The sequence below is a fragment of the Oryctolagus cuniculus genome, chromosome 1 (assembly GCF_964237555.1).
Source record: "Oryctolagus cuniculus chromosome 1, mOryCun1.1, whole genome shotgun sequence".
NCBI classification, from domain to species: Eukaryota; Metazoa; Chordata; class Mammalia; order Lagomorpha; family Leporidae; genus Oryctolagus; species Oryctolagus cuniculus.
Window position 1 is genome coordinate 140,300,760 of NC_091432.1, and position 24,136 is coordinate 140,324,895.

The 24,136-nt window shown below is 48.6% G+C and overlaps 1 protein-coding gene across 6 annotated transcripts in view; it reads right to left on the reverse strand.

Moving 5' to 3' along the window:
* The window catches only part of ROR2 (receptor tyrosine kinase like orphan receptor 2), a 214,122-nt gene that overhangs the window by 189,584 nt on the left and 402 nt on the right, over positions 1 to 24,136 (reverse strand). For 2 of the 6 annotated variants that reach the window (XM_051847309.2, XM_051847306.2), the window contains exon 1: positions 23,204 to 24,131. The exons of 1 other annotated variant lie outside the window; for it this stretch is intronic. In XM_051847309.2, coding sequence (XP_051703269.1) covers positions 23,204 to 23,549 — 346 coding nt within the window. In that variant the 5' untranslated portion in view covers positions 23,550 to 24,131. Of the gene's footprint in view, positions 1 to 23,203; positions 24,135 to 24,136 lie in introns of those variants that run through there. 3 more of the 6 variants (XR_007920054.2, XM_051847302.2, XM_051847313.2) reach the window with 3 other exon arrangements.

Below are 24,136 nucleotides of genomic sequence, written 5' to 3' on the forward strand. Positions count from 1 at the left end.
CTGCTGGTGGGTAGACAGAGGACACCCCCGATGGATGCCTGAAACCACCAATTTGTCACAGGGTGCCAGCCTTGTGGCACAGCAGATTGAGGCACTGTTTGCAATACTGACATCCCATATCGGAGCGCCAGTTCCAGTGCCAGCTGCTCCGGCTTTGGCCTGGAGAGTGAACTTCGAGGGATGGAGGCAACACGACGGAACAACAGAGATCCACAGACAGAAGAATCTGCGCTAGAACCTGGTTCTTTCCAACCCAACTCCCAATCCCAAAGCATTCGACAGCCATGCAGGTGTCAGCTGATGAAAGGTGGCGGAGCCAAGATGCTTCACTCTGTCCCCCTCGCGGAGACACTCCAACTCCAGGAACACCCAGCACAGGCTCGGATCTAAACTACTGAGAAAACACATCCCAGTGGGCACCAAAAGCTATGACCCATCTCCAGGGACCTCAGGAAAAGGACGGGGTACTCTGATGGCCCCAGTCACATCTGTACAAAACGCCCCACCGATGAACGGCCGCGTTAGGGGATGCCCAGGCCACAAGGTGGGCAAACCCAAACCCCAGGTGGCTATCCCAGGGACCTGATTCTCACATCACAGGACATCAGGGAGCAAAGATCAACTCCAGATTCAGTCTGAGCAATGGATGCTCAACCCCAACTGTCACTGGGCTTAACTGGAAGCTTTCAAAAATATCTGGGCACCCAAACCACACCCCAGTTTGATTAAAACCATGATCGGGGAGAAGGCAAACCCAGCCACCAGAGAAGCAGAGACTCCCCGGTCTAGCTGACTCCTGAGTGTCTCCCAGAAGGTTTGCTGCAGAACCTGCATCCCACCCCAGACGACGGAAACTCTGCGCCATGAGCCCATTGTCAGGTGGAGTTCACAACCACAGGAGAAAGGGCGGAAGTGCTGGGTCCACACAGCTGAGACCCAAGACCCCCGTAATCTGTGATCCTGAAGACGAGAAGAGAGCAAACAGAAAGTCAGCCTTGCATGTGCTGGGTTCCACTCAACCAAATATGGACAGAAAATGTTCTTTTTAAAAAAAAAAAAAACCCACATCTGTTCTGAACATCTGTACTCTTGTTCTTTGTCATTATCCCCTACACAATGCAATGGAACAACTACAATGCATTAGGTATTACAAGTAATTCAGATACGATTTAAAGACTACACAGGAGATTACGCTTGGGTTCTATGAAGATGACACACCATTTTTATATAACGAATTCATCTGAGCATCTGTGAATTTGGGCAGCTGCCAATGGCAAGGGGTCAGGAACCCATGCCCCATGGCTGCCCAGGGCTGACCCTGCAGGTGTCTGTTTGTAGGAAACAGAATTAAAAGATAAGTTTACTGTTGGTGCCTACGAAGGGTCTTCATAAAGCTTACCTAAAATGTTCATTAAGAAAACACAATGCACGCCTTTCAAAACTGTTTTGCAACGAAACAAACTCATCTTCTAATTCCATTTTCCAAGTTTTTGAAGTACTCTCATATATCCAAAGGGATAAAGGATGAAAAGAAAACTAAAGCCAAGACCTCATTCACAGATGAGGACTTAATTCCTGCAGAAAATGGATTTGGATCAGTCACTTTCGGGCGTAAACTGCTGCATTTCAAGAATTCACATTTTCCTGGTATACTTTGCCCTTCTTTTTCCTTTTCTACCTACTGGGCGCCTGGATTCCATCAGGCCTCTTACATAAAAGTCAAAGAAGACGAACTGAACAAAAGGGAGAGAAAACCATTTTTCTAAACTAAAAAAAAATCATTTTTCTAAAACTTAAAACTACAACTCCCAAAATGTGATAGAATTAAGATCAAATAAATTATCTCTGAGGAAAAAACTAATATCTAGAAGAAAAAGATAATGGGATAAGATAAAAAAAAAAGAAAGCTATTTGTTATATGTAAAATCTGACTGAATCCAAAGTTGAATTTAGAAAATTCAGATTTTTTTTTGTTAAAAATTTAGAAAATTTTTAAAAGGCAGAGTTGCCAAGGTAAACATCAGAAATAAGAAAGGGCTATAATATTTTTTGACAGATAGACTTACACAGTAGAAAGACAGAGAGAAAGGTCTTCCTTCCATTGGTTCACCCCCAAAATGGCCACTACGGCCAGTGCTGCGCTGATCCGATGGCAGGAGCCAGGTGCTTCCTCCTGGTCTCCCATGCGGGTGCAGGGCCCAAGTACTTGGGCCATCCTCCACTGCACTCCCAGGCCACAGCAGAGAGCTGGCCTGGAAGAGGGGCAACCGGGACAGAATCTGGTGCCCATATGGGATGCTGGTGCCGTAGGCAGAGGATTAACCAAGTGAGCCACAGCACAGGCCCCAGAACTATAATATTAACGCCATACATGCCCATTAGAAACAAAAGGCAAAAAACTAAGAATGAAGGGGTAGGGATCTGTCATACGTAAAAGATACATGACAATGTCCAAAATTACAATGCAAAACCTAAAATAAAATCAGAGAAACACAGAACCTGCATCCCACAGGAAACTCCTACTTCAACTCCCCTGAGCAGAAAAAGGAGACAAAAAGTATAAGTTTAAAAAAGAGAGAGAGAGAAATTAAATTATGTAATCAATGAGATAAACTTAAGTTGTATCTAAGGTCCCACTATATAAAATATTAATTAACATTAAAAAACATCCCTGAAACCGGTCACAGCAGATCACACTCTCCATACAAAATGCAATGAAGCCACAAAATAACTCCTTAGAAGCATCAAGAACTTCTTTACTCATGAATCACAAAATAAACAAAAACTGAGATTACAGATCATTTGGGAAAACACAATACTAAAAACATCACGCAACATGTAACACAATCTAAAAGCAGCAGTTAAAGCTACACACACAGGAAACTGTACAGTCCTCAGAACACGCCTCGCTTCCAGGAAAATGAGTCAATGGTTCATCTAGAAAAATACGTGAGACTAGTCAGTAAGATTCTGGGGGAAATGGATAAAGGGCTAATCCTACCAAATAACAAAATTTGTGAAGCGACGGCAGTTACAAGTGGGACAGAAACTGAATGTTCCAGAAATAACTAAGATGAGATTTTAATGCCAAGGAAGAAGACTGCTCTTCCAAATCACTGATAAAAAATAAGTTGTATAATAAAGGAAATCAGATCAATTCATTTTTTCTGGGAATAAAGAAGGGTGAATCTAAATTCTATGTGAATCAAAGATTTAACTATCAAAAGCAAAATCACAAGAATCCCCCCCAAAAAAGGATAATTTAGAAAGAAGTCTTAGAACACCAAAGGGATTTCCATGTATGACTCTAAATTCAAAGTACATAAAAGTTGGCTTAGTTTTATCCCATAAAAATTAAAACTTTCTGCGTGGAAATAAATACAAAGGTATTTCACAAAATTCACAGAAAATGAAATTAAAAGACGTTTATTTTGGTGCAAAAATTTCTGAAATCAAGGCATAATTTTTTCATTATATGCATTTTCCACTGTGGTACTTTGTGAAGTATCCTCGTGAATCATGCAAAATCAAAGGACAATTTGGGAAAGAAAAGAATTCCAACAGTCTGGGACAGTTAAACAGTCTTAGAAATATTCTTAGATGGAGCCGGCGCTGTGGCTTAGCGGGTGGAGCTGCCACCTGCAGTGCCGGCATCCCATATGGGCACCAGTTCGAGTCCCGGCTGCTCCACTTCTGATCCAGCTCTCTGCTATGGCCTGGGAAAGCAGTAGAAAATGGCCCAAGTCCTTGGGCCCCTGTACCCATGTGGGAGACCTGGAAGAAGCTCCTGGCTCCTGGCTTCAGATCGGTGCATCTCCGGCAGTTGCAGCCAATTGGGGAGTGAACCAGCGGATGGAAGACCTCTCTATCTCTCTCTGCCTCTCCTTCTCTTTTTGTGTGACTCTTACTTTCAAATAAATAAATAAATCTTTTAAAAAAAGAAATATTCTTAGAAATCAGTGAGAACAACAGAAAAGAAATTATAGAGAAAGTGAAGAGTTATTTTCTAGAAAAAAAAAAAAACACAAAGACTTACGAAGACAGGCTCATGGACAAATTTGTGAGTACACAGAACTGTGATAACTTCTCTGCTTTTCCCACTTCCTAATATTAAAAGGCCTGATTATCTCTGATGTTGGTTGGGGCCTGGAAAAACCTGAAAAGATCACACAGCATTGCCATTTTCCTTCATTTAAAAAAAAAAGATTTTATTTATTTATTTGAGAGGTGAGAGGTAGAGTTACAGACAGAGAAGGAGAGACAGAAAGGTCTTCCATCCACTGGTTCACTCCCCCAAATGGCAGCAATGGCCAGAGCTGGGCTGATCCAAAGCCAGGAGCAGGAGCTTCTTCCAGGTCTCCTACACAGGTGCAGGGGCCCAAGCACTTAGGCCATCTTCTACTGCTTTCCCAGGCCACAGCAGAGAGCTGGCTGGGAACAGGAGCAGCCGGGACTAGAACCAGCACCCAAATGGGATTCCAGGGCCACAGGCGGAGGCTTAGCCCACCATGCCACAATGCCGGCCCCATCACTGCCACTTTCTAGGAAAGCAATTCTGCAGATGCCACCAAAACTTTAAATATAAACCCTGGACAAAAAAATTTCACATCTGGAAACTATGGAAACTACAAGTGCAAAAAAAAAAGTCTACAAGTGCTTTCTGCAGCGCTGTTCCATGTTTTAATTTTTATTTATTTATTTGAGAGTCAGAGAAAGAAACAGACAGAGAGCTCTCGTGTGCTGATTTACTCCTCAAATTCCTCAGATCACGAGCACTGGGTCAAGTCAACGCAGGAAGTCAAGAACTCAATCCAGGTCTCCCACGGGGGTGGCAGGAGCCCAAGTCCTAGGGCCATCGCCCGCCTAGCAGAACGCTGGAATGAAGCCCAGGCATGCCCAAATGGGTCTTGTGCATCCCAACCAGTGTCTTAGCTGCTAGGCTAAACACCCACTCCAGAACTGTTTCATGTAATACACGAAAATCAGAAGTATTTCTCCGTAGGAGTTCAGTAACATAAGTTCTGTATACACAAATGACAGATGTTAACAATGGTTTAAGAAATGAAGTAGCCTGGCACGCACTAAAATGGAAAGATTCCCAAGAACTATTGGTACGTCAAAGCAGCAGACTTCAGCTCAGTATATACGGCGTGGTTTCACCGGGTATAAAAACAAATAGAAGACGCCGCAATGCGGCTGAACCTTGAAAACATTAAGCTGAGTGAAAGAAGCCAGATACAAAAGGCCACGTGGTGCATGATTCTGTGTATATGAAATTCCCAGAATAAGCAAATCCATCCAGACAGAAAGCAGATTAGTGGTTGCCAGAGGCTGGGGGAACCGGCGGAGGGGGAGTGGGTGTGACTGCTCTTGGGGAGGGGGCTTCCTTGGGGGCTGGTGAAAATGTTCTGCACCAGAGGGCGGCGATGGCTACCTGAGGCGGTCCATGTACTCAGTGCCACTGGATCAGCTAATTGGATGGTATGTGAGTTTTACCACATTTTTTGTTTAGGCTGAGCACTGAGCAAGCATCAGGCTCCAGGCCAAATGCTTTATGTCCCATTATCTCATTCATTTTTTTCTGATTGGCACATAATATTTGTACACATTTATGCAGTACAAGGTAATATTCTGATTGAGGTAATATTGGGTAACGAATAACTTAGGTTAATTAGCATAACCAACACCTCACCCTTTTATCATTTCTTTCTGATGAGGGCATTCCAAATCCTGTCTTCCAACTATTCTGCATTATTCTGCATTATTGCTCATTATTTTGAATGACACAGAACACAGGAACTCACTCCTCCTGTCCAGCTGCTGCTGTGCCGGACCTCCCATCTGCCTCCCCCTTACTACAGTTTTTAAAAACAGACAAGATGCACAGAGAAGTGTGTATGCCCAGAAAACGCCTGGGATGAAGCAGCGGGGTGGGGAACTGCCCATGAAGGAGGCGAGATGTCACTTCATCGTATTCCCCCGCTGAGTTTGGGTGGCTTTCAAGTCATCTGCATGTATTACTGGGTTTTTGGGTTGCTTTGGCTTTTCCTGATTTTCACTGACTCAAGTACTAAGTACATCACCCTGAAACAAAAGTAAAACAATCCCCTTGGATCACAACCCCCATGCCAGGAGGGGCCCCCATAAAAGACGAGGAAGTATGTACCACTGCTTTGTGGGTATTTTCACATCATGATTTTTTTTCACAGAAATATCTTCAATTATAAATAAGTAACTGGTCCAAACCAATGCTCCCTCAAGGTCCCAAGACTACCACCCCTGCCATGCCCTAACACACGCTACCCACAGTGCACGGTAGGACTTAGTCTCTGGCTGGATGACAAAAGCAATCACGAAGAACATTCTTAAACACTGAATTCTGGGCAGCTCAACTCGTACCCACTCTTCTATCTGCTCTTTCTTTTGTTTTTAATCAGCTTGACTTTGGGGTCAGTACTGGAATGCTAAAGGTTAAACTGGGGGCCGGCACTGTGGTGTAGTGGGTTAAGCCTACATCTGCAGTGCTCACAACCCATGTGGGTGCTGGTCCAAGTCCTGGCTGCTCCACTTCTGATCCAGCTCTCTGCTATGGCCTGGGAAAGCAGTAGAGGATGGCCCAAGTCCTTGAGCCCCTGTACCCAAGTGGGAAACTCAGAAAAAGCTCCTGGCTCCTGGCTCCTGGCTCCTGGCTCCTGGCTCCTGGCTCCTGGCTTCAGATCAGCACATCTCCAGCCGTTGCGGCCAACTAGGGAGTGAACCAGTGGATGGAAGACCTCTCTCTCTCTCTCTCTCTGCCCCTCCTTCTCTCTCTGTGTAACTCTAACTTTCAAACAAATAAATACATCTAAAAAAAAAAAAAAAAAAAAAAAAGGTTAACCTGCAGCTTGGGACACAGGCATCCCATATCAGAGTGCCAATTCAAGTCCTGGCTGCTCCACTTCTGATCCAGCTCCCTGCTAATGCAACCGGGAAAGTAGGGGATGATGGCCCAAGTGCTTGGGCCCCTGCCCCTAACATGGAAAACATGGATGTAATTCTTGAATCCTAGCTTCAGCCTGGCCCAGACCTGGCTGTTGGCCATCTGGGGAGTGAACCAGTAGATCGAAGATTTCTCTACTCTTTCAAAGAAATAAATAAATCTTTAATCAGCTTGACATTTAGAACCCACAGAAATGTGTGGTTAGGTAACTGAAAGAAACTTGACTGTCTCAGTCCTTTTTAAAATCACTATTATTTTCTTAGGACGAAAGAAAAGAAATGGGTTCAAAGTTTAGAATAATAGCACACACACAAAAGTGAACCTTATTTGAACTGTGAAAATAAATACAACACGACTAATTTGAGTAACTATGCTTGTGTTTTGCATTGCAGTTTTCCTTGTTTGCAAAAGAAAATGATAATGATATGTTATTTCCAAAAGAAAATGTCTATCTAAGAAGTGGCATGGATTTTCCACATAGTAAAGGAGAAGTGGTATAGGCTGGCCACCCCTAATTGGAAAATCTAAAATCCAAGAGTTTTGGCCTCAAGCAGTTCAGATAACGGATACATCAAAAAAAGCTAGGTGAATCTTGAGATGCATTTTTTTTTCTTTGAAATAGAGAGAGCCCATCCACTGGTTCACTCCCCCAAATGTCCCCAAAAGCCCTACCCCAACCGAAGTTGGGAGCTGGGAATTGGGTCTCATGTGGGTGGCAGGGACCCAACCAACTACTGAAGCCACCATCTCTGCCACCCAGGGTCTGCACTTGCGGGAAGCTGGAGTCAGCAGCCACAGCCACCACTCAAAGGCAGGTTCACTGATGCAGGATGCAGGCATCCCAAACGACATCTCAAACACTGGGCCAGAAACAACCCCGTTCTTGACAACAATGCAAGGACAATTAGAAGGCAGAACGGTGCACCTCGCTTCAGGCCAAAGCATCCACGGGGCCTCACTTCTATGAAATACTGTCTTCCAGTCTCAAGTCCCCAGTGGCCACCTGGGTCCACACTGACACCCCTGAATATGCTCATCACCAATGGGGGGACCCACCCCAGCACTCCACACCAGCTGAGAAGCAGCTGACCAAACACCCCGGCACCTGCCCTGGGCTCTCACCCGGGCTGGAGATGCAGACTACTGCCCAGCCCCAAGTCAGCACGAGGTCTCATGGGCTTTGGCCTATGGGCTTCAGCCGAGTGGAGGTGCCTTGGGATCCAAAGGACAGAGACATACACTCCCAGAAACGGCTCCCCTGTCGCCCAGCAAGGTGGCAGCTTCCTCCTCCATTTGGCTCTCCCGGGGCCTTCCTCCCTGCCTCCACTTCCAGGAGTCCAATCTGTCTCCCACTTCAAAGGGCTTCCAGGTCCCACATAAATCACACACACTGACAGCCCCACAATCCCAGTGGCCCTGAGGATGTTGGCTTTTGTTGGCTTTTGTTTTTGTTTTTGCAAGCAGGGTCCCCGTAAGGGAAACAAAGGCTTGGCATCAGCAGGCTGGGCCCTTCAGGGCCCCTTAGCAGCTGTCCTCTTACCAGCTCCCACCCCCGGGGGAGCCACTGCTTTGTCTAGGAAGCAGAAATCATGCACCCCAATCAAAATCCGCCAACTACCCAGCTCCAAGCCCGCCAACCACCCAGCTCCAAGCCTTTCTCCCCCAGGTAAACATCTGGGGACAGACAGGGAGCTGAGCAGTGACCCCGGAGAGAAGCCCTGGACTAGGGACAGGCCTGCACAGTGCTGCCCCGTAAGCCCCAGGAGCTGGCTGGGGACAGAGATGACAAGCTCTCAGGAGGGAAGAGTTGCTCTCTGATGCAGGTCTTGTCCATGTCAGGCAGCAGGCACACCCACATGCGTCTAGGTGACTCCACTGCTCTGCAAGGCACGTGCCGCCTTGGGCAGTCTATGCCTTCTCCCCTTCCCCACTCCAACCCTTGGCTCCTGACTGCAGCACGGGCCAGTGCTGGGGCCCAGAGCCACTCAGCTCAGCCCATGGCCCCAGGGGCTTTGCAGGGACAAGGGTCTAGATGAGTAGCTTTTTCTCAAGCAAATTGCTATGCGGAAAGTCAAAGAGGGCACTCACCAGCCTCAGTGCGCACGAATATGTGCTAGTGGCTGGGTCTGCTCCCATGATTTGAACACATGAAGGTACTTCAGCAAGTTTCTGGAAAAATGGAATTAAAAGATACATACAAAAAAATTTCTAAATCCAGGACCAGTTTTTCACAATATGCATTTCCTGTGAACTTTCTGAAGACTCCTCCTATGTATGGATTTCAAAACTTTTGCACAGAGGCTGGTGCTGTGGCACAGCAGGTTAAGCCACCATCTACAACTCCAGCATCCCTTATCAGTGCACTAATTCAAGTCCCAGCTGCTTGGCTTCCGATCCAGCTCCCTGTTAATGTGCCTGGTAAGACAGCAGAAGACAACCCAAAGGCACATGCTCTCTCTCTCTCTCTCTCTCGCTCGCTCTCGCTCTCGCTCTCTCTTTCTCTCTCTCTCTCTCTGTGTCTTTCAAATAAATAAATAAATGTTTTCTTTAAAAATTTTTTGAACGAAAATTATCTGACATTTAATTCCATTTCCCATGAGCTTTCTGAAGACATCTTATATCTCTTCAAAGCTCTTGTATTAGAAACTTGGACCCCAGGAGCTAGCACTGTGGCATAGTGGGTAAAGCCGTCATCTGCAGTGCCAGCATCCCGTATGGGTGCCAGTTCGAGTCCCAGCTGCTCCACTTCCCATCCAGCTCTCTGCTATGGCTGGGAAAGCAGAAGAAGAAGGCCCAAGTCTTTGGACCCCTGCACCCGCAAGGGAAGCCTGGAAGAAGCTCCTGGCTCCTGGCTTCAGATCGGCACAGCTCCAGCCATTGCGGCCAATTGTGGAGTGAACCAGCAGATGGAAGACCTTTCTCTCTCTCTCTCTCTCTCTCTGCCTCTCCTTCTTCTCTGTGTTACTCTAACTTTCAAATAAATAAACAATCTTCAAAGAGAGAGAGAAAGAGAGAGAGAGAGAAAAGAAACCTAGCCCCAAATTCCTATGCTGATGGTCGTTGGAGATGGGGGCTTTGGGAGGGGTCAGGTTGAGATGAGGTCATGAGGATGGGGCTTCCTGAGAGGAGGAAGAGAGACCCGAGCTGGATCGACAGGTGCCAGCCCCATGCTCTCCATTTCCCAGCCTCCAGCACTGTGAGAGAGAAATCTCTGTCCTTACACACCATCTAGCCTAGTACTTTGCTCTAACACCAGAAAACAGACCAAGTCGGCTGCCACAACAAAGCACGGCAGGGCCGGGCCTTAGACCACAGCTCATCAGCGCCTCACAGCTCTGGGCTCTGGGATCCAGGTATGGGCAGAGCTGGTCTCTTCCGACAGGTGATGGAGTTGTCCCAAAGTTCTCCTGGGCCTACAGACAGGCAGCTGTCTTCTCCTGGCGTCTCTGCTGTCTCCCACACCATCTTCCAGCTATGGGTCTGCTTGGTCCAAATTTTCCCACTGGTCATCTTATCATGTCTAGAAAAAACCTTTCTCCAAATGAGACCACCATCTGACGTACTGAGAGTTAGGACGTCAAAGTATCTTTTCTAGGTAAGGACACAATTCAACCCATGAGTGTTCATTCTCTCTTAGAAAGTCAGGGGGCAGGTCTACACACAAGTCCAGGCTCTGCTTCTGACCCCAGCTTCCTGCTCATGCATACCCTGGCAGGCAGCAGGTGATGGCTCAAGGAGTTGGGTGCCTGCCACTTACATGGGAGACCCAAATTCAGTTGCTAGCTCTTGATTTCGGCCAGGCCCAGCATTCCCTAATTGCGGGTACTTGGGGAGTGAACCAACAGATGGAAGATCTCTCTTCATCTCTGTTTCTCTCTCTCTCTCTCTCTCTCTCTCTCTCTCTCTGAATAAAATAAAAGGAAAATATATTTTTAAGTAAAACAATGAACCTCTATTTTTTTAAAAAAAGATTTACATACGTATTTGAAAGGCAGACAGACAGAGGGAGAAAGAGGGAGAAAGACAGAGAGAAAGAGATCTTCCATCCTCTGGTTCACTCCCCCAAAAGGCTGCAACAGCTGGGGCTGGTCCAGGCTGAAGCCCAGAGCCTGGAACTCCATGGGGTTCTCCTATGTGGCTGGCAAGGGCACAAGTTCTTAGGCCATCTTCCACTGTGCTGCAAGGGCAGCTTAACCTGATGTGCCACACCAGCCCTGAATCTCCATTTAAACAGCCATAAAAACTTGAAACCAGAAGCATACACTGTGGCATGCAGTACTGGTATCCCATATGGGTGCTGGTTTGAGTCCTGGCTGCTCCACTTCTGGTCCAGCCCCCTGCTAATGCACCTGGGAAACAGTGGAAGATGGCCCAAGTCCCTGAGTCCCTGAACCCATGTAGGGGACCCAGAAGAAGCTCCTGGCTCCCAGCATCAGGTCTGGCACAGTCCTGCCTTTTGCAACCATTTGGGGTCTCTGTCTCCTTCTCTCTCTATAACTCCACCATTAAAAAAATTTTAAAACACTTGAAACTATTTACAAAGACAGCTCTAACTGTATTTCCACCTCCAAATGCCTTAAGGTTTCCCATATTTGGCTTTAGCTTCAGCATACCAAGAAAATTCTGCTTCTCATGGCCATTTACACATGTAAAACTGTTTCAGAGGTGATACTTGTCTTTTTGGGTCCAGCTTATTCCACTAAGCATAGTAGTTTCCAATTGTATCCACTCCACTGCAAAAGACAGGATTTCATTCTTTTGTGGCTAACATAGAAAGCACAAAATGTTTTTAAAAATAACTTTATATGATGGAAATTGACATCTTGAGACTTGATTATCATTTCTATCCATTGTCTGTATGCCTGTTGAAAAGTAGTCTTTCTATTTGTTGATCTCTCTATACACTGGAACATTAAGCCTATGATGATAAAGTAAATGAAAAGTATGTTATCCTAAAAGAAAAGAAAGGAAGGAAGAGGGTGGGAGAAGGAGGTATTCTTAGAATTGTATCTATTAACTACTGTAATCTGTTCTCTTTATATTAATAACATTTAAAATAAAAATCTATCCTCTTAAATTGGTTAAAAAATAAAAATCTTTCCAATTGTTCACAACATAAACTGAGATTCTAGAATTAAACAGAAATGGCAACTCAGTTTGCACCAAACAAGCTAACAGAGACCCTGCTGGTCTGGCAGAAAACAAACCTGGGTGGGGATTTTCATGATAATTTTAAAAATGTTAAATATGTTAAAATGGCTTTGGACCAAATATTTGTAAAGCCCAGAGACGCCCCTAAGGGGCTGGGTGAAAACCTAGAAGACTCACCCAGGCAATTCTTGCAAATCCAACCTCCCATTTCTCTAACTCTTTCCAGCCAAAGAGGGAGACACACTCCTGAGGAGTGAATAACCCAGTGGTCTACTCAAAAAACCGACTCCCACCTGGGTCCCCACCTTCCGCTCTGATCAGAGCTGGACAGTGTCTTTTCACAAGGCAAGCAGGAGGGCGATGGGAGAGACACTGGCCCTGCCAGTGACCCCTGCGCATCCACAGTCAGAGTCCTTGGTAACCACAGGGGGACTGATCCCAGGACCCTTGGGGATAATGGATGCTCAAGTCCCTTGTAACGTGCAACATGAATTTGCACAAGGCTCTCCTGGGCTTAGAGACGACCAGCTGTCTTCTCCTGGCGTCTCTGGCGTCTTTACAGCATCCCCAGATCCTACACAACGCTTAACACAATGCCTACAGGTCACTTCATTCATGTCCATTCAGTGCAGCACTCTGCCTGGGGAAAACTCAATTATGCTTGTTGGAAACTCCTTTTTTTTTTTGCAAATATTTTCCATCTATGGTTGGCTGAACTTGCAGATGCAGAAGGCTAACCTACATTCCAATTTGGAGAGAGAAATGTCTTCCCCAGGGGCTTAAAGAAAGTGTTCAATAAAGGGATCACTAGCACAGGAGGTTCAAGCAGACCAAAGATGTATTTATATATATAAAGATTTATTTATTCATTTGAAAGGAAGAGTTTCAGAGAGACAGAGAGACAGGCAGGCAGAGGTATCCTGCATCCAATGATTCCCTTCCCAAATGGCCACAACAGCCAGGGTTGGGCCAGGGCAAAGCCAGGAGCCAGGAGCTTCTTCCGGGTCTCCCACATGGGTGCAGGGGCCCAAGCATTTGGACCATCTTCTACTGCTTTCCCAGGTGCATTAGCAGGGAGCTGGATCAGAAGCAGAGCAGCTGGGACTCCGAGCTCTGATGCAGAATGCTCTTCGGCTTAACTGGCTGCACCACAACACTGGACTGCAGACCAGGTCTTTTGAATCACACGTGGAAGCAGCCCTCCAGATAGAAAAAATAAGTAAGCAGACAACTGCAGAGAAGAGAGCGAGACCTTCATCTTCTCCAGGACAGCCACGCTGGTCTGATGTGTGTCTATTTTAACATCTCATTCTTTGGGACCAGTGCTGTGGAGCAGTAGGTTAAACAACCGCCCGCAGCACCGGCATCCCATATGGGCACCAGTTCGAGTCCCGGCTGCTCCACTTCCCATCCAGCTCCCTGATGATGGCCTAGGAAAGCAGTAGAAGATGGCCCACGTGCTTGGACCCCTGCCCCTACATGGGAGGCCAGGAGGAAGTTCCTGGCTCCTGACTTCAGGTCGGCCCAGCTCTGGGCACCGTTTGAGGAGTGAACCAGCACACAGAAGACCTGTCTCTCCCTCTCTCTGTAATTTTGCTTCTCAAATAAATAAAGTCTTAAAAAACAATAAAAGTCATGGACTTTCCAGGAATTCGTTTTGACAAATGGCGCTGCAATGAACAGCACGAGGTTGCATGCATTTTAAATGTGAAGAAGCAATGCCATGTGCTGTAGCCACACGCCTATCCCAATGCCACACTCCCCACAATACTGTTCACATACTCCGCATTACCCACTTCTCACTGCGGCCAACCAAATGAGCGTGGGACAGGTGCTTTATAATTTGCACTTTCTTGAATCCTAACAAAGCCAAACTTTTTCTCAAAAGTCTGAGGCCTTCAGCATTCATCCTTTTGCATGATGGTAGATTTGTTTATTATCTGGGGCATTGATATTGTCCTCATGCAGGTATCCTGGGTGTTAATCCCTCCACCTGCTCTACCTGATGTAAACACTGACAGTGTGAATTTTCAAGTGGGACAGCAAAGCCTCCACAGCCAAAAGCAGAAATCTGAGATTTTGCTGGGGGAGGTGGGGTGCAATGCAGACACCCGAAAGCTGAGACACCTGCTTCCCCACTTGCTACACCCTAAGATTGTGTTTGTTTCAATAAGCCCAGGGCTCTGAGGACAGTGGAGAACGGTGCTGCAGGACTCTCTTCCCAGAGGTGGCAACACAAAAGGATTTGGGAATGAAAAAAGCCAGGAAGGGTAGAGCCCCCTCCCTCCACCCACGTGCACTGAAGTCTCCCCGCAGCAGTCGGAGCCACTAGGAATCCACGGGCCCAAGGTCCCTGGGCTCTGCACTCAGCACTCAGTTCTGCAGTTCTCTCGGGCCTGCAGTCCATGCAAATGCAGAGAGACAGCACCTGGGAGAATTCACAGCCTCGAAGCCCAGGGTCTGGCAGAATCCACCGTGAGAGTCATGGTGACCAGGTGCACCTTGCTCGGATCCCGCTGTGAGCAAGTCCAATATCAAAGGCCATTTCCAGATGGCTGGGGACCCAGAGCATGGCCTGGGTATCAGATAATGCCCAGGGTAGGAGGATGTCCTTGCCTGTGACAAGAATACTGAGATGGCGTGAAAGAACTGATCCTACATACACACTGAAGCTTTACAGATAAAAATATTCCAGCCATCTGGGGCCCGATAGGTGAGCCAGAGGCGAATCGACACCCAACAGAATACGGCAGCTGGTGAAGCTGGTGCAGTGAAGACAGGGTTTCCATTTTAGTCCATGCCTGCTCTTGTCCCGCTATAACACATCACCACGGACTGGGTAACTTATAAATAACAGGAATTTATTTCTCATAGTTCTGGAAGCTGTGAAGTCCCAGATCAAGGAGCCAGACCATGTGAGGTCTTGTGCTGGCTGCCGCCCAAGAGTTGTGATGCCCGGAGCCCTGGGTGTGGGGTGGGGGGGAGACACTGAGTCCCCACAGGGCAAAAGGGCTCCAGGCAACCTCTTTCAGAAAATAAGAGCACAATGCCGGCGCCGCGGCTCACTAGGCTAATCCTCCGCCTTGCAGCGCCGGCACCCCAGGTTCTAGTCCCGGTCAGGGCGCCGGATTCTGTCCCGGTTGCCCCTCTTCCAGGCCAGCTCTCTGCTGTGGCCCGGGAGTGCAGTGGAGGATGCCCCAAGTGCTTGGGCCCTGCACCCGCATGGGAGACCAGGAGGAGGCGCCTGGCTCCTGGCTTCAGATCGGCACAGCGGCCATTTGGGGGGTGAACCAACAGAAAAGGAAAATCTTTCTCTCTGTCTCTCTCTCTCACTGTCTAACTCTGACTGTCAAAAAATAAAATAAAATAAAATAAGAGCACTAATCCCACTCCCGAGGGAGGGGTGTTTGTGACTCAACCACTTCCCCCAAGGCCCACTCAATCCAATCACACGGCTACTGAGTCCTGGCACGAATTTTGGAGGGACACACACATTCACATCACAGCAGGTTCACTGGGCTAGTCTAATTTTATCTATGTTTGAAGTTGTCTGTAACAAAACCTTAAGGGAAAAAAAAAAAAAGAAAAGCTCTAGAAATCTGGAAAACAGATCATGGTGGCGTCTCCACGTGGGGTCCCTTCAATTAAATACTATCTGGCTTGGAAGCCACCTGAATCCTGCCTCCCCCTACCCAACCTAGCCCTGTCCCTGCCTGGAACACTGTTTCTGGTAAAAATAAATAAATAAATAAATAATAAAATAAACAAAACTTAGTTTTCTGAGAGCCGTCAAACTCTACTGCTCATTCCAAATACAAAGTACACATATTTGTACACCTTTTAACGTTTTTAAAATAATGTATTTAGTTGCGAGGCAGAGAGACCTCATCTGCTAATTCACACACCAAAAGCCCGAAATGGCCAAGGCCAGACCAGGCTGCAGCCCAGAGCCGGGAACCCGATGCAGGGCTCCCCAGTGTGTGGCAGGATTCATCACTTTAGCATCTTCCCGGCATTAGCAGGAGTGGAGGCGGGACTCACACTCAGGCACTCTCATAGGGAACACAGGTAAGTGTGTTAAACAGCCTGTTAGCCACTACGCCAGCCCTGTGCATATTCCCTTACAAGGAGACTCTCTTACGCAACCTCTGCACAATTAACAAATTCAGGAAAGCTAACTTTGACAACTCTTTCTAAATAATGTATAATTTATGTCTACCTTCCAATTTCATCGGTGGTCCCGGGAACATCCATGACAACCCCTCCAGCACAGGGTCAGGACGGGGACCTGCACCTGGCTGCCTTGTCCCTGTAATCCCCTTCAAGGTGGCCCAATCCCAGGCTGCTCTGTCTTTCGTGACCTGGACAATGTGTACTGCAGACCCAGGGTTTCATCAGATGTCCCTCCATTTGGGCAGGCTCACTTTTGCTCACAATCGGATTCCGGTTCTCATCCCTAGCTGTAGGTAACCTAGGCGATGTAAGCTTCTGGGACAGAAGGAAGGACTAGTGCCCATCTGCCTGACCTCTGGCTGTTAGCCCGATCACCCAGCCTCCCCAGCACAGAGCTCGTGACAATGAGGAATCTGGGGGGAAATCTTTGAGACCATGATGCTTCCTGTCCTCATCCAACATGCCCCCCTTTAATTACATCCGGCACTCACTGGTGACTCCTGCCTAAATTAGCCCAACTGCTGTTGCAAAATGCAGTATTTCCAACTCACTTCCCAGTTACCTGTCAGCTCTTCCACAAAAATGTCCTCTCTTCCCAGCTTCTGAAACTTAATTTTGTCTTATAGGTATGTATCACTACATATGTGTGTGTGCACGTGTGTGTGTGTGTGTGTTTCTTAGTAGTGCTGGGGCCAAGGCTCTGGTGTAGTAGGTTAGGCCTCCCCCTGCAGTGCCGCCATCCCATATGGGCGCCAGACGGGGCTGTTCTACTTCTGTTCCAGCTCCCTGCTGGTGCACCTGGGCAAGCAGAAGACGGCCCAAGTGCTTGGACCCTTGCACTCACATGGGAGACCCAGATGAAGTTCCTGGCTCCTGGCTTTGGCCTGGCCCAGCCCAGGCCATTGCAGCCATTTGGGGAGTGAACCAGCAGATGGAAGAAATCTCTCTCTCTCTATCTCTTCCCCCTACCCCCCACTTCAAAATATGAGCTTATTTGGATATAGTCTCCGTAGCAGTAATGAGTTAAGGAATCTGAGATGAAATCATCCAGGTTTAGGGCGGACCCTGAATCCAACACCTGGTATTCTTATAAAGAAGAGGAAAAGACACAAGGGACACCCAGGAAAGAAGGCAGAAACAGAGAGGAGAGTGATGTGGCCAAGGAAGAGGCACAGGGGCCGGAAGGGACAAAGCAACAGCTTCTCCCCAGGAGCCCCTGCAAGGAGTGGCCCTGCCAATCCCTGGATTTTAGACTTTGAGCCCACAGCACTGTGGGAGAATCATTTCTGTTCAGTCACTCGGTTGGTGGCACTTTGTTGTATTTCTGTTTTGATCCGCGTAAAATCTATACTTGTCTTTATGTTAATACAGATTTGGCCATGCAGCCCTTCAAGGTGACCCCTGTTTATATGTGACAGGCGCCCCACACTTCTGATTATTTGCTTTCTTTCTACCACAAGGACACATTCCAGGCTTGGCTTGTATCCCCTTTAACATAACAGCACTTCCATACCGAGTTCTGAGCACCACTGCTCACCGCTACTGAGGTGCTAGGAAGTAAGTGTCATGCACAGAATGAAATATGTTTTGCACACTTTGGGTTTTTAATTTTAACATTATTTACCAGAGCACTTGAAAAAGTAGGTGGAAATGTAATTAAAAGATAAGTTTGTTTTGGCACAAAAAATTCTGAAAGCTATGCATAGAAGAGGTCTTCAAAAAGGTCATGGAAAATACGCATTACGAATAAAACTATGGATGTTTTTCAAAATTTTCCACAAAATAACGACCTTTTCATAACCGCCAATCACAATCCCACCTCTCCCGACCCTGGCTCACCTTCCCTCATCCCCACACAGTAAGAGTCCTGGCTCCAACAGTATGAGCCACACACCTCTTGTTTCCCCAATCCCACAACTCACACGAAGCACCTTCGGAAGCGCCACATCGCACCACCATGAAAATCAAATCAACCGACAAGAGAGCACGGTTTGTTTTCAAGCGGTTGTTGTGCCTCCTGTAGACCGAAGATCGAAGATCGCAGTCAAAGCCCTGAGTCCCACATCTCCCCGCTGTCAGTATAGCCTGTGACTCATCTGCAGTACGACTGTGCTCACCGACTCGTGGGCATTCACTTCCGGTGTCACTGATTGATTTTTTTTGAACAGGTAGAACGTTAACATGTTCCAAAAGTCAAGACATGTAAGACGATAGGAGAATAAACTAAGAATACAAAGGAAGCTATCGGCCACGCAGGAAAGGCCTACACTGAGCATCACACTCAACAGTCAAAAGGCAAAAGCTTGTCCTCTAAAATCAGGAATAATACAATTTATTTATTTATATATATATTTTTTTTGACAGGCAGAGTTAGTGAGAGAGAGACAGAGAGAAAGGTCTTCCTTCCGTTGGTTCACCCCCCAAATGGCCGCTGTGGCCAGCGCTGCACTGATCCAAAGCCAGGAGCCAGGTGCTTCTCCTGGTCTCCCATGGGGTGCAGGGCCCAAGCACTTGGGCCATCCTCCACTGCCTTCCCGGGCCACAGCAGAGAGCTGGACTGGAAGAGGGGCAACCGGGACAGAATCCGGCGCCCCAACTGGGACTAGAACCCGGTGTGCCAGCGCCGCAGGCGGAGGACTAGCCTAGTAAGCCGTGGCGCCGGCCTGTATTTATTTTCATTTTGGATTCCAGACAGAGAGACACAGAGATAGACACAGCGAGATCTTCCATTCTCTGGTTCACTTCTCAAGTGCCTACAACAGACAGGGCTGGGCCAGGCCAAGCCAGGAGCCAGGAACTCTTCTCCCACATGGGTGGCAGAGGCCCAGGGGCTCGACTCCCCACTGCTGCCTCCCAGGGTGTGCATTAGCAGGAAGCTGGATGGGAAGTGGAGGTCAAACTCTAATCCAGGCACTCTGATCTGGATGTGAGCAACCCAAGGGGAGGCGTAACCCACTGTGCTGCCACACCCACCCACCCCCACTTAAACACGTCTATTCAACATAGTTCTGTAAGTTTTAGACAGAGGTAAAAATAAAAATAATAATTTATATAAGTAACAAATAATAAAGCATATCCAAATCAGAAAAGAAACAGTAAAACTCTCTGTTTGCATAGGACACGATTTTATACATAGAATAAGATCCACAAAAATACTATTTGAGCTAATAAACAAATTGGACAAACTCACATGCCAGGAAACCAACATGCAGAAATCAGTTACATTTCTATAAACCAACAATGAACCAAAAAAGGAAATTCAGGAAAGGATTCCAAATCCAATAGCATCAGAAATGATAAAATGCTTGCAAACAGATCTAAGGAGGTGAAAGACATGAAAGAAAAAAAATCTAAATAAATGGAAAGACGTCCCATGTATCAAAAAGAATAAAATACTGACCAATAAGCTAAGGAGGTTGGAGACTTGTACACTGAGAAGTACAAACACTGATGAAAGACGTTTAAGATCTAAAAAAACAAGAAAGATACTCCGTGTTGATGGACTGTAAGACTTAAGGCTTTTGGAAAGCTGGCCTTGCTTATTCAACACAATGTACAGAATCCACAGGACCGCTCTCAAAACTCCCGGTGACATGATGCAAAGCCCTCAGTGGCGACAGACATCTGAAATGAGGCCGGGGAGGTGGAGGAATTGAAGCTTCGATTGTTTTTCATTTAATTAATTTTCATTGTCACTTAAACTTGGATCCCTCCATGTGCCTAGTGGCTACTACAGTCCATAGCACAAGTCTACAAGGAGGAGTTCGGGGTGTTTTCGCTGCACGAGGCTGTGTTAAGTATCCCTCCAGGAGGGTGTGGAAACCATTAGGCTGGGAACATGTGGGACTAGGGGGAGGCCTCCCCCACTCGGGACCCATCCCAGCTGCAGCCACATTCTTCCTGATAACATCTCAGAAGTGGCAGAGGCTTACTGAAGCCCATTCCAGCGCCAATTAAAGACACACGCACACCCCCACTTCCCACTAGAACTTAAGACTTTCTGGAGGATGAGCTACTTAGTTGAATTAGGCTAAATTTTTCTGTAATTATTTCCTTCCCTTTGGCTTTTGATATTCCCCCTCTTTGGTTCTTTCATTGTCAGGAGTTAAAAGAAAACACTCCCCAGAAATCCCAAAAATGGTGCAAACCACACCAGCACAATTCCCTATTTTTGAAATGCTTTGTGAAAATTCCCCACGTTGTTCGACCATGCCTTGGCCGCTCTGTGAATACGATTTTAAACAGATTACACCCCAGACATATTTTATGACAACTGCACACCCAAGCCAAGCTATCCCGCCCCGCATTTCCAACTTGGCAAGCTCTTCCATAAAACCAGATAAATGCATGCTGGAAAAAGGAGGCGGGTACAAACCCCAGCCAGTTGCAGCCCTCAGTGATGGGCTAGGACCCCTCTAGTTTGCTTGGACTTTGACTTCCACACCCACTGCACTCCTAACCCCTCTGTTAGGATGGTGCGGTGACACAGTGCAAAACCCAAGAGCCCAAAGGGTCCCCGAGAAGCTAGGTTTTCAACACCAGTCCTTTGAAGCCCGAAAGTTCTCTCTCGTGAAATTGCTACGGGCCATGTAGCAGAGGTGCAGCCAATAAAAACCCAGACCTCACCAGCCATGCCTTCTCTGAAAGGCAAAACTCCCAGGCTTCTTTGCTTTGAAACCATTCAAGCTCAAGCACCGTATTCCAGGGATCCACTTGGTAATCACCGCAGGGTTCCCAAAGAAGGAAATATCCTAATGATAATTTTCTCTACAAGAAGCCAATGACTGGGGGACAAGGAAGGGCCAGCCCCAGGGGAGCCCCCCTGGGGAGCCACAGATTTGGGAACCTGAGGTTGAGCAACCAGCTGGGCAGCCAGTAACCACAGGATGCTTCAATGGGGGGAGGGAGGCTGCGTGCCCTCCCTGGTTCCCCACCCCCAGCCCTCCAGGTTCCCAGGAATCGACCAGATAAATACCCAACCCAAAGGTCTCTGTCATCCAGGAACCATTTTTAAAAGATGGTCACAAACCTGAAATACATCTCTTTGACATACAGCCTGGAATTACGTAATTAGAACTGTCCAAGAGAAAAGAGTAATCAAGGTGTGCACGCATTTCTAGCACTGCTCCAGACTAGCTGGGTCCCTCCCGCCCAGCTCCAGGGTCAAGGATGACCACTGCCCACCCCGGCCCCCTGCGGCATGCATTTTAAAGGAGTGCCGGTTCCCCGCTGAACCTTCTGTAAAGGGGATTTGTCTTCCCTCCCGGTGCTCCCATTCCAGGGACTGCAGAAAAGGTTTCCCAGTAAAAGACCAGGCAGTGTAAAAGTCAGACCCTGCCAGGCTTTGAAAGTCTGGGAGGTATATGCGGGCTAAACACTGAAGAAGCTAACACGTGGTTCACTGCACATCACACCACAACACACCAACACCCATTATGGCTGCACTTGGGATCCACAACAGAAACCATGTTGAACACTAAAACCAGAAATGTATTTCACACTTCTTGCAGTCTGCTGCCTCCGAAAACCATCCCTGGAAAACGCACGTGTTTAATTAAACCCATGGTGCTTTTTGACAGGCAAATAGATGATGCTGAATTCTGGTCTTCTAACTGCAACCTGCTATGCTGATCAAAAGTTCAGCTTCCTCTGACCAGAGTCGCCTTAGTGCCACCGAGAGAGTCTTCAGGACCTAAGGCAGGGACACTGGGCTTCCCGGGGTGACATTCTTTATCAGGTGGACGCCAGGGCTGAACTTGACTGAGTGAGGAAACACTGAAAAGTTCCAAAAGTGTAGTCCTTTGATTGGTAAAAAGGCTTAATAAGAAAAATATGTTGCTTTACTACACATATAAAAACGCTTCTTTTTTTTTTTTTTTTTTGCAAAGTCCTCTTGTATAAGATGTTTTCATTTATTTTCTCCTAAATGGGCCACTATACCATTAAGACCATCGCTTCCAGGAATCTGAGCCAGGAGTAAACACTAGGGATGAAAATGGGGGGAGGGGGCCCAGCCTCCCCACCAAGGAGGGGTCCAGGGTCCCAAATCGGGTTTTTGTCCCTTGAGGGAACAGAGCCTTCTTATAAAAAACTAGAGTCAGAATTTACAAGTGCTTTTAGAATGACCTTTCCATGTAATTAGTGAACTACGGAGCGCATAAAAACGCAAACGACAGGGCCTTCCAACAGAAAAGACCCGAACACTCAAATCCCCCCAGGTGATCGGACGATTTCATCCACACTTCGAACACGAATCGTCAACCTTATTTGAATTTTCGATTCAAGTAGCGATCCAGAACGAAGAGGACCGCACCCTACGGCCTCCCCTTACAGAGAGAATCTCACGACAACGCCCCTGGGTTGCTCTGTCCATCATACACGTCTGAAGTGTCCCCTGGAGATGACGGCGGCGATGTGGACGTGACTGCACCCCCAACACGGCCACTCTCCAGTTCTGGGCACAACCTCGCTGCAAGCAAAGGCCCTCAGCACCTACCCGAGCCTCGCGGTTCGCAAGACCCCAGCCCCGCACCCCGCACGTGGAGGCAGCCCCGCAGCCACCAGCACCGGGGCCCCCTGACTCTACAGGGACTGGGGGTGCATTAGTCCAGAGAAGTCACTAACGAACTTACAGTGCTGACTTCCCAGCGGTTCAGGCTTTGACCCACAGCGACGACACAAAGCTAAGACCCCCTCCCCAAATCAAGGGACCGGGAGCGCCTGACGTCATCCGCATCTGCTTACACCGCAAGCCCACCCCCACCCCCACTCCTGCTTCCAGGAAGGGCCGCTCCCAGGCTGCAGGTCCGGACACCCGGGGCGCGCAGAGCGAGCGCAGCAGGGCGCGGAAACTGCGGAGCGCCCCCCACCCCCAGCCCGCGACAGTCGCCTTGTTCTCACCTGCCTGCCGGAACGCGGTGGGGAGGGGGACGGGGCGAGCACGGCAGCCCACGGACGTGTAAGGGGCGTCCCACGTCGGTCTCTCATCCTCCGAGGCCTGGACGCCCCGCCCGCCTTCCCCACGCCCGCTGGGTGTCCCAAGTCCGCACCGGGGGGCGTGCAGGCCGGAGGTGTCCCCGGGGTCTGCTCGGCGCGGACGGGAGCTGCCTTCCTCCACACCCCGCTCTGAGCCTCCCCGCAGGCCCTCTGTGCGCGTCCCGGGGCGAGCGCGCCCCAGGTCCACGCGGCCGGGCCTGCGCCAGGGGCCCCCCGAGAGCTGCGGGCTCCCCTCGAGGAAACAAACCATCGGATGGCCGAGCTCCACGCCTCCAGCCCCGCGCTTTCTCCTCTGTCCTCGGGGGGGGGGGGGGTGTCTCCTCTGACCCCAGCCCCCCAAGAAGCCGCGCTTCGGCCATTCCCGGTGGAGGAGAGGGGAGTTCGAGTGCCAACAAAAGGCAAGCCAAAGCGCGTTCCACCGAGCGGCCCAGGGGACGGAGGGTCGGGACCCAGGAACCCCGGGTGCTCCCCCGGGTCTTGTCCAAGCAGGGCGCCCGCCGAGCACCTGGAGTGGGGACCTCCGGATCAGGCAGCGACCACTGGGGCCTGTGAGCTCGGAAAGGGTACCCTCGGGGAAGGAAGGGCTGATCCAAGTCCGGGGATCCTGGGCGCACGGCGGTGGACGCGGTCCACGGCCCCGGACGCGCGCTCAACCCCACGACCCTCGGAAAGCCCCCGGCCTCTGGAAACACTTAGCCCGCCCCGCATCTCGGCTTATTGGAACCAGCCCTGGGTGGCCCCGGGGGCGCGGGCCGGGGTGCGGGGCTGAGGCTGGCGCCAGGCGCGGTGCGGAAAGGCTCTGTCCGGCGCCCCTCGCTGGGGAGCACGGGCGCCGGC